Source organism: Callorhinus ursinus, unplaced genomic scaffold (genome assembly GCF_003265705.2).
Source record: "Callorhinus ursinus isolate GAN/ISIS: 27379988/994484 unplaced genomic scaffold, GSC_fseal_2.0 scaffold1, whole genome shotgun sequence".
In the NCBI taxonomy this organism is placed as follows: Eukaryota; Metazoa; Chordata; class Mammalia; order Carnivora; family Otariidae; genus Callorhinus; species Callorhinus ursinus.
In genome coordinates, this window is record NW_027397063.1 from 14,754,142 (window position 1) to 14,770,491 (window position 16,350).

Sequence of the window (16,350 nt, forward strand, 5' to 3'; positions counted from 1 at the left end):
AAAGTAGGATTTATAAGATGTCTGTACCATACTCAGGGAAGTAAATTCAGAAGTACACCTAGGTCAGACAGTATCTAATTTGCTTATTTTAAGTAGGAAAAAGCCACTGGCATTGCATTTGTCTGCTTTTCTGTGATAACAAATGACTCTTAAATTTCAGGGCTTAAAAAATGTTCTTTACTTCTTATTTATGTTATGTGTCTGCACCTGCAGATCAGCTGGGACCCTGCTGCACCTGTCTTCATCATGGTGTCCAAGGTGAAGGAGAAGTCTCTTCTTGTGTCATGCTAGTTTCATGTCAGAAGGAAAGAACATGATAAAAAACATGTGATTCTTCTATGATTTCAATCATAGTGTATACTGTGTTTGTTTATAAGCCATTGGCCAGAAGAAGTCTTGTCATCAGTTGGGTGGGGATGCACAACTCTTCCCCTGGAAGCACCATAATCCACATGTCAATGAGCAGTGACATATAACCTCTTCAAAGGAGGAGAGATAAGTATTTGTGAAAAACTATACAAAGGCATTGAGAAATATAGTAAGAAAGTAATAGACGGAGATAAGAAAAAAAATATCCCTAACATTTAGTATTATTGGTACCACAGAGGAACCTAGCAAAAATATCCTTTGACTAATTATTGAAACAAAAGGGTATGAACTGGAAGAAAGGAAATGTGAGGGAAAAGATTTCAAAGAGCAAAAAATAAAAGAAAGAGCAGAACTTCTTCCAGAGCCAAGATTTTACAAGGAAGTAGTGAAATGTCCATAAATAGTTGCCTGGAGCCTTTGGTCAGGATTCCAGTGTACTTGAGGGGGAAGGAGACAAGTAAAGGAGGTCCAGGATAAAATCCAAATCAGTCAGGATAAAAATCAGTCGCAATTAAGAGAGAGGGCTTACAACATAAGTTGAGGAAAAGGTCATAGAGCAAGTCAAATTTGTCACTGAGGTAAGATAAGATAATGTGGATAAAGCTATTGCTTTTATTATTATTTTTTGCATCCTTGAACTTTTCATTGAAATGTCTTTGAGAGGTTTTATAGGAGAAAACTAGTAGGGGGATACTTTTAAGGAGAGTTCAAAATTTAAAAGGAGCTGGTCTCCAGTAAGCCACACAAAAGTCAATAACACTGGAGCAGAATGATTTTTCTGCCTGAAGTAAAGGCAGAATGTGAGAGCAAAGCACAAATGAACCGGTGGCATTAGTCAATGCATTCCCTTGACAGGATCCAACTGCATCAGAAGGGGAATAAATCAATGGTTGATTTTTGTGAACACTGTTATTTTGAAGAAAAGTGGTACCAGGAATTCTAAGGTATGAGAGTTTTGTGACCATAAAGGGGAAATGTGACTAATTAGAGGAAGTGGAGATAAAGCAGTGTTCTAGCAAAGGTCAGATTAAGATCTGTAGTTGATTCTGTTAGAGGAAATTGGGATGTGGAAGGAGAATGATTTGCCTTTGGGAGGCTCAGTGTGATGCAGACAGAAAAGAAAACCACCTACGTGATTGATTTGAGTGGCACAAAAGAACACAATCCCATGTTATCTACTTGTGAATCCTGACATAATAGGAATAGACATACAGAACTAAATATTCCAGTTTGAGTGCACACCATGATGGACTTGAATATTCAAACTTTGTTAAATTAAGACACTCATACCCAAAAAATGCTTCCTTCAAAATAAATATAATCATGTATAAACATTCACAGATAAACTAGTATGGAAACAGATTAGAACACTTATTAAATATATTAAGGTAGAAGTTATAATAGCAAAATAGTTAATGAAGGGTGAACATGCTATGTCTGCTCGATAAGAGTTCCTTTTTTTCTTTTTTTTTTTTTAAGATTTTACTTATTTATTTATCAGAGAAAGAGAGAAAGCACAAGCAGGAAGAGCGGCAGGCAGATGGAGAAGCAGGCTCTCTGCTGAGCAAAGAGCCTGATGCAGGGCTTGATCCCAGGACCCCAGTGGGACCATGACCTGAGCCAAAGGCAGACGCTTACCAACTGAGCTACCCAGGTAAGCCAACACTTCCTTTTTAATATCAGACTTGAGTTACTGTTTTAGTGCAAAAGTATGTGCATAATTTGACATGCATAAAACATATAATAATAAATATTTATATACTGCCTCCAAAACTTTACATTAAAAACTAATATTATAATCCCCATTTTTATAAAAGAACACTCAGCACAATGATTTTTCTGTGACAAAATACACTTTTATATGCCAACATAAATTATTTTGGAAATAAAGCACAGTAGAGAGTTGTCAATAGTTAAACTAAATAGTGTAAGTTATCTGTTTACTGTATATAATAGACGGAAATAGTTTAGAGATGCTTATTGGTAATAGAAATAGATGAAGATACATATATAGATACATGCTTCCATTTTAAACCTATTGTTCATGCACTGAAATCTTCCCCATGTGTTGAAGGTCAAAACCTCTGACTGTGTACTCGTAATAAATACTAGACTCTGCACTTCTAAAAAAGAAAAACTTCGCTTCTGAAGGCCTGACCCTTTGGCCTCCTCCATAAGCATGTGCAATTTCTACCAGCCTGCCTGGTTTCCAAGTCATACTGTCTGGTCTATTCCATTATATTATCCACAAATCTCCATTAATTACAGACTTAGAGAAGGAGAGAAAAAGATAGCAGTGTTCTCATACTGTCTTTCTCTTTCAGCATGAACTTTGTGGTCAAACTACCTTTGCTGCAGGTAGTAAAAGACCAACGAACTTTTATATTTATTTATATTTTCCTATTTTATTTAAATTCAATTAAATAACATATAGTACATCATTAGTTTCAGATGTAGAGTTCAGTTATTCCTCAATTGCATACAACACCAAGTGCTCATTACATCATGTGCCTTCCTTAATGCCCATCACCCAGTTACACCATCCTCCCACTCTCCCCCACAGCAACCCTCAGTTTGTATCCTATGATTAGGAGTCTCTAATGGTTTGTCTCCCTCTCTGATTTCGTCTTGTTTTATTTTTCCCTCCCTTCTCCTATGATCCTCTGTTTTGTTTCTTAAATTCCACGTATGAGTGAATCCATATGATAATTGTCTTTCTCTGATTGACTTATTTCACTCAGCATAACACCCTCCAGTTCCACCCATGTTGTTGCAAATAGTAAGATTTCTGGATAAAATTAACAAGTCAGGAAACAACAAGTGTTGGCAAGGATGCAGAGAAAGGGGAACCTTCTTACACTGTTGGTGGGAATGCAAGCTGATGCAGCCACTCCGGAAAACAGTATGGAGGTTCCTCAAACAGTTGAAATTAGAGCTACCATTCGATCCAGCAATTGCACTACTGGGTATTTACCCCAAAGATACAAATGTAGGGACCCGAAGGGGTACGTGCACCCCAATGTTTATAGCAGCAATGTCCACAATAGCCAAACTGTGGAAAGAGCCAAGATGTCCATCGACAGATGAATGGATAAAGAAGATGTGGTATATATACACAATGGAATATTATGCAGCCATCAAAAGGAATGAGATCTTGCCATTTGCAATGACGTGGATGGAACTGGAGGGTGTTATGCTGAGCGAAATAAGTCAATCAGAGAAAGACATGTATCATATGACCTCACTGATATGAGGAATTCTTAATCTCAGGAACAAACTGAGGGTTGCTGGGGTGGTCGGGGGTGGGAGGGATGGGGTGGCTGGGTGATAGACATTGGGGAAGATATGTGCTATCGTGAGCGCTGTGAATTGTGTAAGACTGTTGAATCACAGATCTGTACTTCTGAAACAAATAACGCAACATATTTTAAGAAAAAAGAAAAAGAAGAAGATTGCAGGAGAGGAAGAATGAAGGGGAGTAAGTCAGATGGGGAGACGAACCAGGAGAGATGATGGACTCTGAAAAACAAACTGAGGTTTCTAGAGGGGAGGAGGGTAGGGGGATGGGTTAGCCTGGTGATGGGTATTAAAGAGGGCACATTCTGCATGGAGCACTGGGTGTTATGAACAATGAATCATGGAACACTACACCAAAACAAATTATGTAATATATGGTGATTAACATAACAATTAAAAAATTAAAAAAAAAAAGGCTTCCAATGCCAAGAAAAGCAGTCTTGACTTTGTCTCGAAGGTAATGGGAATCATTGACAAATTTACTGTTGAGAGGTTGGATGGACAAGAAGTTGAAATTATGAGCCTGAGAGTAGAGGAAACAACTTGTAGCAATTCAAGAAAAAGAAAAAGAAAAAACAATTTAAAAGGGCTGCACTCCTACGGAGAGCATCATGGTAGAATATATTTGAGAGTTGTTAAAAACATGTGGTGCACATGTCATTAACAGATTAGATTACCAAAATAGAGACAACCAGGACAACATTAAAATATCGTCTGGGCTCACAGAATGTCATGTTATCACAGGCAAGAAATAAAGCAGGAGAAGCCAAGTTTGGAAGAAATGTCATTGTGATGCCATAAACTTAGTTATTAATCTCCTTGTGGAATCAATTATTAATTTTAAATTTGAGAAAACCTACAAAACTGTTAAATAGATTAGTTTAAGCAACAAGTGATTCATGCAATTTAAAAGTAAAATCTAGTATGATACTTTACTATGTTTCACTTGGCATTCTTTCAACAACTACAAAACCAGCAAAAGGCAACTACTCTCTTTCAAGACTCTGTAAAAAAAGGTGATGGTGTTGAATAAGCCACGCATCCTGCCCTTGAGGCTATACACAATGTAATAGATGCTATCACTGAGGTCAGGAGATTTCCTCGAGGTTGAGAAGAGGTGTATCAGAGTGCTGTATTTGCATGGCTACAAATCAATATATTGCTAACATGCAATAATAAAAGAGGTACAAATTATTCTCTGCTTACCATTAACAATAACGATGATATCACGGAAGTCAATTTCTCCCCTAGCCTCCACTCTTCCTTCACACCTGTATATACCTTCATCGCTTTTATTGATGTTGAGAATCTGCAGATTATTGTTGGCTAGCATAGCAAATCGATCTGGAAAGTAAGCAAAGGGGAGGAAATGATATCAGTAATTGAAAGCAGAGTCCGGTGTGCTCTAAATGGCTAAGACTTAAAATATGGCACTTGTCTGACACTATCAAACTTTTCATCAACAAACAAATTCAAATTTGAAAGTAAAATGTAATTTCATGGCTTCAATTTTTCCACTCCACACTGCCTTGTTACACCTTTTTTCTAAAACACATTCAAGACTTTATTTCCACATAAAATGCTTAGGCTATTATTTTCCCCTTGGTACTTTGAATGCAGAAATGATACACAAAAGAACAATGCTGCGAGATTAGATATTACAGACATGAAGACATTTTGACTGCAAATATGTAGCAACTTGAGTATGGAAAAGGGTTAGAAAATTGATTGAACAGCCTTCCTCACACAATAATTAAACTAATAATTTTGCATACTCTGAGGAGGCAGCTAAATGGTACAATAATATTCAAGCCACATAGAGGACATATAAAATGGCCATATCTCAAATTTATTTGAATTTTTTTTCTAAATGCAGATAATCCACTTTAGGAATGAACAGATTAGACTTAATTTTATTTCAAGATTCCATCTTAGGTGTGAGTATATGCACATGAATATACATTAAAAATAAGCTGTTGCAGGGCATGCATTAGTTGATTGCTTAAGATAACCTGGCTAGCCTAGGCACCATTTCAGCCTGACAGTGTTTCCACAATGTCTGGTTTGAGTTTTTAATCATCACAATTTTGTTGCAGTGTTAAGACCTTTTCCCTTCTTATCAAATAAAGAACGGTCTGAACTCTAGTCCTATTTTAAAACAGGTTGCAAAAGCAATGCCTTCAATTTCATTAATTAATACATCATTGAACATCATTTATTTGGTATATACAGTATTTGAGATACTCTGGTAGATAAGAGAGATACATCCTCGACACCCTTGGACCTTTTAGTAAAGTAGAAATGCCATTAGTTTAAGGTGTTCATCTCTGGGATATTTACTGTTATACCATTAAAGGTTACTTTTTGGACCTATTCTAGTGTTTACTGCTCTTCCCCTATCTGCTGGTTTGATCAGTTAGGGCAAACATGGAAACCACACAAGAAAAAGATAGATCATCCCTCAGTCTAGAGCACTGAATGAATGCATGGGGTACAATCTTACCCCTACCCCTGCTACCAATCAGACTTCATGTAACTGAGAAATAAACTGCTACGATATCAGGCAGTTCAGGGTTCAATTCAGATTTGGAGTTCATCTTCCATAGCAAGTCCTTAATGCAATTCCTAAATGCCATACCAGTTCTAGTTGGGGCTGCAAATACAAATAGGAGAGTGATCAGGCTATGGGAGGATTATGCTTCCTATAGGTAAGCAAGAGATAATTAACAAAGAGTGGAAATATGTAGATTCAGAGGATACCAGAAATAGAAAATATTGATTATAAAGCAATGGACATGATTTTCAGCTCAAGAAGTACAGTAGCCTCCCCTCATCCTTATCCACAGTTTTGCCTTCTGCAGTTTCATTTGCCTGTGGTCAACCGTGGATTGGAAGCAGATGATCCTCCTTCTGACATTTTATCAGAGGTCAAGAGTAGCCTAACCCTACATCACCTCATTGCATCTCATCGCCTAGGCATTGTGTCATGTCATAAAAGGAAAAAAGGTGAGTACAGTACAATAAGCTAAATTGAGAGTGGCCACATTCACACAACTTTTATTATATTTGTATAATTGTTCTATTTTATTGTTAGCAATTGTCGTTAATCTCTTAATTTATAAATTAAATGCTTATGGTATAAATTAAACTTTATCATTGGTATTTTTTTTTTTTTTTTTAGGAAAAACAGTATAGGGTTTGGAACTATTTGTGGTTTTAAGCATCCACTAGGGGTCTTGAAATGTATCCCCTGTGGACAAGGGGGGACTACTCCACAAGCTTTCCCATCATGTTTATTTCTTCTTTAGGTTGACCCTAAGAAGAGAGACACAAATGTTCATGAAGATGCTTTCCCCTGGTAAATTTTCCTTTTCTCCAAGAAAAGCCTGGAGAAACAGAATCTGCAAGAAATTTTAAATTTAAACTCACAAGAAGTCCTGGAGTAACTCAGAACTTGTAAAAATTTAGAATGTTTCAAGGTCAATTAAAAGATCTATTTAAGCATGTGGCTGGAAATTAGGGTGGGAAGCAATTATCAATTTAAGAAGTTCAAATTTAGAGAGGGATGCACATAATCATACCTTGATCACCATAATATTATATTTTTAAATTACTAAAATATGTATTATCCTTTAACTCTAATGTTGTTTAATGGTTATAGTGTATTTAGTCAAAAAATAGTAATGGGAAGAATTATTTTAATCAGGAAGGCAATACTTGATATTAAAATGAAAATAATTTGAATGCATATAATACATAATTTGATGGGAATAAATCAGTGTTTCTTCTAATAGTAAAATTTTAGTTTCAAATGGCCATTTTAATATATTACTTTTACCAGCTGAGAGAAAACTATTAGAATATTAGGAAATCAGTAGTTATCTGCTAAATCTAAATACATATCGATGTTTCTAAACAGAAAACAAACTACATGAAAATCACATGTCAAATTCTAGGTATGTATGTAAAGTCCATGGAATGATGTTAGTAAACTATCAAATGGCAGAAAACATTTGAAGAAAGCACCGCTTCAGTCAATCAGACATAGCTATGGATATTAGAACTATTTGATTATCAGAGATTATTTGTTCTCTCAATTATATAGGACTTTCATTATTAAAACCCCAGTTTTCATTGCATTCAGAAAAATAAATGAAATAAAGTAATACTCAATAAGCGATCTGCTTTATGCTTCTAGAGACATATTTTTTCTAGCCCTCTATTCTTCTCATTCCCCAGCCACTGATGGTTGGTCTCATTTACTCTTTTGGCTTCAAGCACCATCTATATTTTGAGACACAATTTTTCTTCAGATCAGGCCATTACATGACCATAAAAGTTTTTAACGGTAGACCAGATATAGCTACTGAGAAGGATTGTAAGTACTTTAATCTCAGTAGATTTAAAGTTTAGTTTACTATCTCCCCCTGAAATTTCTCATATGGTCTCTCCAGTTCTGTGTTCACATGTCTTTACATTGAACTATATGCCCAAGTCAAATTCCTTGAGTCATCCTTAACTTCTCCATCTCTCTCCATCTGCATACCCAATCAAACCCCATGTCCTGTCACTTCCCCCTTTACCAATTACTTAGTCTAAATCTCCTTCTCCTTCAGCAATTATTTCATTAGGGTTTGAATTGTTATCAGTGCCTGGAGTTTTGCCTTGACCACCATCCAATTCATTCTCCTCACTGAAGCAATAATAGCCTTCTCAAATTCATATCAGGTCATGTCACTGCCTTGATTAAATCCTTTAGTGATGTTCCCTTTGGATAAATTCCAGATTCCTTTGCAGAGATGTCAAGGCCATAATGACTTGGCTCAAACTTCCTTTCCAGTTTCCTCTCTTATTAGTCCTTTATGATCAATCCTGGTTTATATTTATCTAGTAGTATAAGTATTCTAGTTGCACTTATTCATAAATTCTCATTATAATGAACTAATTCTATTTTCTGGAAAGCACCACTCCTGGTGTCTTTCACCTCCGGGCCGCTGCAGATGGTGTTTTTCCCCTCCTGAAAAGTCCCCACCACTCTTTACCTGGCTAACCCCTTTTCATATTTAAGGGTTACTTCTCTCTTCAGCAGGCATCTTGGACACCCTCCCCTGCCCTAACTAGATGAGACGTTATTTTTTTATCATCCTCTATCATTGCACTTTCCTTCTCATAGACCTCAATATTCCTTGTTTTCACTGGTTTCTTTATTAATCTTTTTCTACTAGGTTATTAGCCGTTTGAAGGCAATAAACTTGTTTATCTTGTTAACTAGGACTACCCACCATCCAGTATGCTAGATGGCATATGAAAACCTAGAAAACTAGGTTTTCAACAACTAGTTAAAAATTGAATGAATTTTTATACTGGAAGTAGATAACATAAAAAAATGTTGAACAAGATTATTTTATCCATAGTTTTTGATGCAAACAGGGTACTTCATTAGGCAATGATCAAAGCATTTAGAATATTTTATTTTATTTTTTAAGATTTTATTTATTTATTCATGAGAAACAGAGAGAGAGAGAGGCAGAAGGAGAAGCTCCCTGTTCCCAAGGAGCAGGGAACCCAATGCGGGACTCGATCCCAGGACCCTGGGATCATGACCTGAGCCGAAGGCAGACGCTTAACCATCTGAGCCACCCAGGTGCCCGCATTTAGAATATTTTAGAGATGACTTTCAAACTGGCTGAGATTGAATGAGCATCTACAATAGCATATCCCTCCAACTGGGATATTCAACCTTTGTAACAAAATGTCATCTTTACTCCCTAAATGTTTGGATTTTTTAGCAGGTGTCTTCCCTTCAACAAGCAACACGGAAAACCTCCACTTCAAATGTCCTATTGGAATTTTAATTATAAATATCTGCCATACAGCTGCTACCAAAAGCATGGCTAATAAGATGGACAGTTCCAAAACTTCATTATATCATCTGGAGCCTGCAAACTACTCACGTACCACATTAAGGCTTCAGAAAGTTACCTGGACACACTACATTATTCTAAGTCCCCTTACATGTTCCTTTCATAGTTATAAACTTAATCTTATTCCATTAGTTCAAATAAAGGGGCCATCAGGTATAATCAGGTGAAGAATATTATTTCTTATAAATCCATTATCAATGTACAAATTGTTCAACAATGAACTATGTGGTGAGTTCCTCCAATATTAAAAGGTTAGAAAAGTTTGTCCTTCCTCACAATTCACCTAAATTCTTTATATCCTAGAGTTAAAAAGGAAAAATATAATTACATCATTTTTCTTCTTTCCTTGCCCTGCAACTCAGAGCTAGGTTTCATGCTTACTCTAGACTAGTCACTTCCCCTTGCATTGGATTTATTTTTATTCTAGATATAACCTGAGTGCATATAATTCTGGTAACACTGATTCTCAAAATTTAAAAACTCAGTGAGAAGGAAGGAGAAAGATAAATGTCATTGTGTTGAGAAACTGATATACACGCAAATACTTAATTCATTCATTTAACAAATATTTATTATGTGCCTCAAGTCTTATTTGAAACTCACAACTATTGTTGAAATTGGAGATAATAACCCACTGTTTACAGAGAGAGAATCTGAATTAGATACAGAGCAGTTAGAAAATTCAAAGCTTCCGGGCCAAGGAAAGGAGTAGAGCCATAATGGCATTCCAGCTTGAAATCATCTCATCCCTGGATACTGGGAAAACATGTGTGAGCTGTAGCACAGAGTAACGCTCCTCCATCACCATCACACTTGACTATCAATCTCTGCTTTGAGGCTTTTGTTCTCTGTGTCTTTTAAAAACTATAATTCATTTGAAAACCTTCATGTAATTAAGGTTTACAATAAACCAGATGTACACTTGAAGCCTAAGATGAGGCAATCTGAAAATGTTTAGACATTGTCATTTAACTGCTATAAAAGAACTGCCTTTTCTTTACTATTGAGGGAAAAATAGCTGAAAATAATTGCACAATGTACTCATGTGATATGTTAATGAAATATAAGGCAGTTATCCTGAAATAAAATAAGAGGAAATAAAGTATTATTTCTCACTAACTTATTATAATAGAAAAAAGAGAGATAGTCAATAAGTGATAAGCGCTGAAAATGCTGAGAAAAATTGTCTCAAAATTTAAAAAATGACTATTAAACATGATTATGATATGTTCTCTGTACATATTCAAAAATAGATACTATCTGCTTTCTCTCCTTTATGCTATACGTTTTAGCTCTTAGAAACACACAACAGAATCATCCAAGAAGGAAAGTATTTGAAAAGATTCAATTATTTCATAACTCTCTGCAATGCAGGTGCATTGAAAATTGAAAATGCTCCCAATGCACAATGGTAAAGTAGCATAATGTAAGCAAATTATGCTTTCAGTTTCAGATGTCATATTATTCTGGAATTTTAGCTCAGTCTGAATCAAAATTATGAAGACAATTTGAATGAATGTACTTTTCTGTCCATTATCCATATGCATCTTAGCATAATATTTAGAGCATGTAGGTGTTTTTGAAAGAACAGTGCCAGAATAATAAACAGGGTTCATATAGATATTATTTTAAGATTACATAGATGAGCCCAGGGGATGATGTTTGAACTGTAACATGTAGAATTTGAATGCATCAGGATTGATTCCTTCATTTACTTATTATCTTTATAGTGTTTGTACAAAATTTTCTTGAATAGGATGGGGTCAGCAAACTTTTTCCGTAAATCTCCAAATGATAAGTATTGCAGGCTTTGTAGGCCACACCATCTGTGTCACAGCTGCTCAACCCTGTCCCCAAAGTGGCCATGGACACTATGTAACGGTCGGGTTTGGCTGTAATCTCATGACCATACAAAGACAGCACAGGGGCTGAACTCAGCCTGAGGTCCGTGGTTTGCCAACTCCTACTTTAGAGCTGTAAGGTTCTCAAAACAGTTGTTTGATGCTTGGGATCCAAAAAATAAAATTTCTATATGCAGTCAGGTAGATTCAGCATTTTTAAAAATTGCAATATTATGAGAACATATAATTTAGGGAGTTACCAAAATACTAACTGTCGGAAATAGCGGTGACTTCCTCATTATGATGCAACCAGCTGACAACAGGGGCAGGTGAGCTGCTAACTCGGCAAACCACTTCTGCATCCTCTCCTTGTTTGAATTCTTGAGGTGATACCACTTCTTTGAAAGTGAGTTTTTCTGTATCAAGAAAGTAAAACAAACCACAAAAGTATTATTGCTCACTTTTCCCAGTAACATACTCCAAAATATGTGCTGATTGATGAGATGATAAAATCATTAACTCTAGATCTTTTAAAACCTTAGGCCAGATAACATAATTCCTCTACTTGAGAGCTTCCCATCTCACTGAGAATTAATTTCAAAGTCCTCACAATGCCATACTAGGTCCTGAGTGAACTGGAATCAGCCCCACAACTCTGATCCCAATTTCTTCTTTCTTTTCCTAGTCCCTGTGATCCAGACAAACTGTCTTCTTTGCAATCCCTTGAACACTCCAGGTTGGTTCTCATCCTCAGGCCTTGTGCTCTTTTGAATGCCTTCAGATTTCTGCTCCACCTTCACAGATAAAATAACCTTCTCCCTTCCCAATTCAACTCTCCCTCTCTTTACCACACTAACTTTATTCACTACAGAATTCTATAGCGTGTATATCTAGTATCCATGTGTTTTTCTAAGTTCATTCATTGTTTGTCTTTCTTTACTCAATAAAATAATAAGCACCAAGTGGCCAGTGACATTTTCTGTTTTACTGAGTGTCCAGGACTCGGAATATTGCCTGTCATTAGTAGACACCCAATAAGTGTGTCGAATGAATGAATGAACTTGGATATTTATGCTTGTTGAGAAATTTTCACAAAAGTAATTCATTATTCTTGTGGGGAAAAAAGCCATTTCTTTAGTTTACAAACAAAACACCAGGCACCTTCCTTTTCATCATTCAAAGCAATGCAAAGTCTTTCCAAATACTATGTCTAGGAAATGATCACTTCAATTTAATTTTTTTCTATTTATGAAATAGGTACTGTAGGGATATAGTTACACTATCTTTTCTTAAGGAAATTTGAAATTAACAGGAGTAAGGGCAAAGTCAGGAAAAATGAGGGCAGTATGTGCCAACAAATTGCACTGGGCATCAAAGAGGAAGTCATGTTGTGGGAATGCTTTGCCTTTTTTTTCATGTCATGTTTCTACAATGATAATAATAATAATAATAATAATAATAAAGCTGTCAGGAAGAGATTCCTTGAGTTAGTATTTTAAAATTTTTATATTTTTTCACATATTTTTCATTAATATGGGTAGAAATACTATCACATATTAATTGTAAGGCATTGTTCTAGGGCACTTTATATAATATTGATTAATGTAGTGCTCAAAACAACTCTACGTATGAGGTAGGTAATATTATTATTATTTTTTTTTAAGAATTTATTTATTTGTCAGAGAGAGAGACAGAACACAAGCAGTGGGAGAGGCAGGCAGAGGGAGAAGCAGGCTCCCCGCCGAGCAAGGAGCCCGGTGTGGGAATCGATCCCAGGATCCTGGGATCATGACCTGAGCCGAAGGCAGCGGCTTAACCGACTGAGCTGACAAAATCAAAGACAGAGAGGTTAGGCATTTGCTCAAAGCCACAAAAATAAGTAATAGAGCCTGGTTTCAAGCCTAGGGAGTCAACAGGCTTTAATGTGTGCTTAAATAGGTTCATGATTCCTGGGGTGCCTGGTGGTGCAGTCAGTGAACTGTTTGACTCTTGGTGTAGGCTCAGGTCATGATCCAGCCCTGCATCCGGCTCCTTGCTCAGCCCTGTGTCAGGCTTCCTGGTCAGCAAGGAGTCTGCTTAAGACTGTCTCTCCCACTCTGTCTGCCCCCTGACATTTCTCTCTAAAAAATAAATAAATAAATCTTAAAAAAAAAAAAAAGGCTAATGATTCCTAAATGTAAGAAGGGAGAAGGAATGTAGAAAGCAGTCAATCTCAAGTCATAAGATGAAGTGTAAGTGTGGAAAACTCTATTAATGAATATTCTGATGGTGAAGAATCCAGCTAGATATTGTTCTCCACTAGATGAGTTTTCATTTTTTTCTGTGTCTACTCCTGTTCACTGACCCTTCCTCAATTCTCATTCTAGACTGGTCGCTGCTATCATATATGTAATTTCATTTGTTCTCATCCTGACCTTTTATTTTAGTGTGAAAAAGTACTCCCTATAAATTTCATAATAATCTACTGTTCTTTAGTTACCCAACAGATTTTTAATGGCTTGAGAATATTAAAACATTTTCATCTCTGTTGTTTAACCAACAGAATTGGCTCCTTCTATGTGTTTATAATAAACTCTTTCCTATTATCTATTCTATTTTAGAGATGAACTCTGGTAAAGTATAAATAAGTTGATATTTGTAATGGTCTTAGGACATTGCCTAGCACATAGTTCTTCATGAATGTTAGTTTTTATTAAATGCATTTTTTAAAGATTTTATTTATTTATTTGACACAGAGAGAGCTAGAGAGAGAAAGAGACAGCAAGCACAAAGAGGGTGGACGGCAGGCAGGGGAGAAGCAGGCTCCCCGCTGAGCAAGGAGCCCGACGTGGGGCTTGATCCCAGGACCCTGGGATCATGGTCTGAGCCGAAGGCAGCCGCTTAACCGACTGCACCTCCCAGGTGCCCCTAAATGCATTTTTTTGTTCGAGTTTTTATACAACCACATTTCAATCAACTAATAAATGCATGACTTACGGTAAATTTCCAAAACAACTGTAGCTTCTTGTGTCTGTCCTTTGGCATCTGTTGCTTGACAACGATATATCCCTGCATCCTCTATATTTGCGTTGTAGATGGTTAATCGTGATCTAACACCTTCCTTTTGCACTGCTACCCTCTGTGTTGAAATTATCTTCTCTCCTTGAGGATTATACCAATCTATACTCTCAGGTTCACCAATTGCTGCAAATAGCCATGAAAAATAAATGTTTGAAAATATGTTTCAAATGTTTGTTTTGGCATTGACATTTACTATTATGTGACAACTTTTAACAATTTTGGGGAAAAATGTAAATAAGAGAAGGCTGTAAACTGAAAAATCTTACAAAATTGAAAGTAAACACAAATGTTAGCACACATGCTCATCCTTATTTATCCAATGTTGAGAATTCAGTCCTGTTTGCGTAAGCAAAACCCAAAAGTTCTACAGGAAACTAACAGTATGGTATTTAAGCTCTGATAGTTGAAACTTTATCATAGCAATCTATGAATTATTACTACAGTTAAGTTATAAAACTGCCTTGGCCACTGAGTCAGACATAAATTAAATGTGATTGATATATCTGAACAGAAACATGATTACTAACATGATTTCACCTGTTCCCAATTATCTTTGCCAGGGTCAGGAGATAGGACTTTTCTCTCCGATAAAGCAAAGCTTATAACAATGTAAATCCTATACAAAATAAACTTTGGCTTTGATAATATCGAATTTGGAATTAATTTCCTAAGTTGTTAAACTTGTACAGATAAAGCTAATTTATTTTTTAAAAAGGAGCCCTAATCTCTTTTCTCAACTGAAATGAAGTGTTTCATCATTTTAATTTAAAACTGTTAACTATTTAATCATATGATAATTAGAATGCATTGAAATGATACTTATACTGCTAGGCAATTACAACCAAATCATTACAGGGTAAACATTTATTTTTCTCAATTCAAAATCCAGGTTATTATACTCTTCGTAAAAGCTGAAGCTTCCAATGTTTGCTTTTACTCACCAAAAGGATGTATTTCACCTAATTACTTGAGAGATAATTTGTGGAAGCAGTATACACTATTAACTCAAAAGTATCAGGGGAAAATTTTATTAAGACTAGACTACTGGAGATACTGATAAATAACAGTAAAATTTTTATTTTCTTAAAAATGTGGTATACAAATTCATTTGCTATTTATGACATACTCTTATTAGCTCTGTGAGGGTCTGACCACCTGATGGTGTAAATTTAAGACATTTATTTTATTGAGTTTAGATGTCTATGTTTTAGTGTATCAGGAAACTTCAGAGTCATAGCAACTTGGTCAGCGTTGTAGCAGGAAAAATACATGAAAGCATTCTGATTTGCAGGGGTTTCGTACATCTTTTTTTTAGATCTTGTTTTACTACTCTATTTCATATATATAAGGCCACTTACATGACAACAATATGGCTCTTGTATATAAGGAAAAGAAAATGTTTCATTATTTTGCCTTATTTTACCAGCAAAACTTAGTACACTAAATGATGTTAATTCATTCTTTTAAATTTTAAATTATGTCTTAATTTGACCTATTACAGAGGTAATAATATTATATAACTTATACAACCTAAATCATTGTGATATACAAATGTAAGAAAAACAATTTCATTTTTTCAAAATTCATTTTTAAACTACTTCATTATTCTGTGAATATGTGACACAATTGAGCTGTGTGTGTGCATGTGTGCATTTGTGTATATAAAATATGGATGAGATTTAAAAACAATGATCTACATTCTTATGCCAAAGCTCTGCTGACATAATAAATGATGTTGAATCAGTATCTCATTTGCTCTCTGCCTTTCTATTTGTCAATATGCAAAAATATGTATCTACAGACCTATCAATTCAGACCTTTAGGAAGGCAAACATATGAAGAATCATGGCTTCTATGAG

At 35.7% G+C, this 16,350-nt stretch overlaps 1 protein-coding gene across 2 annotated transcripts in view; it reads right to left on the minus strand.

Moving 5' to 3' along the window:
* Positions 1-16,350, minus strand: part of NCAM2 (neural cell adhesion molecule 2) — a 519,291-nt gene that overhangs the window by 204,622 nt on the left and 298,319 nt on the right. For both annotated transcript variants that reach the window (XM_025872652.2, XM_073891683.1), the window contains exons 3-5: positions 14,408-14,614; positions 11,704-11,847; positions 4,873-5,010 (exon numbers count right to left, since the gene is read on the minus strand). In XM_025872652.2, coding sequence (XP_025728437.1) covers positions 4,873-5,010; positions 11,704-11,847; positions 14,408-14,614 — 489 coding nt within the window. The remainder of the gene's footprint in view (positions 1-4,872; positions 5,011-11,703; positions 11,848-14,407; positions 14,615-16,350) is intronic.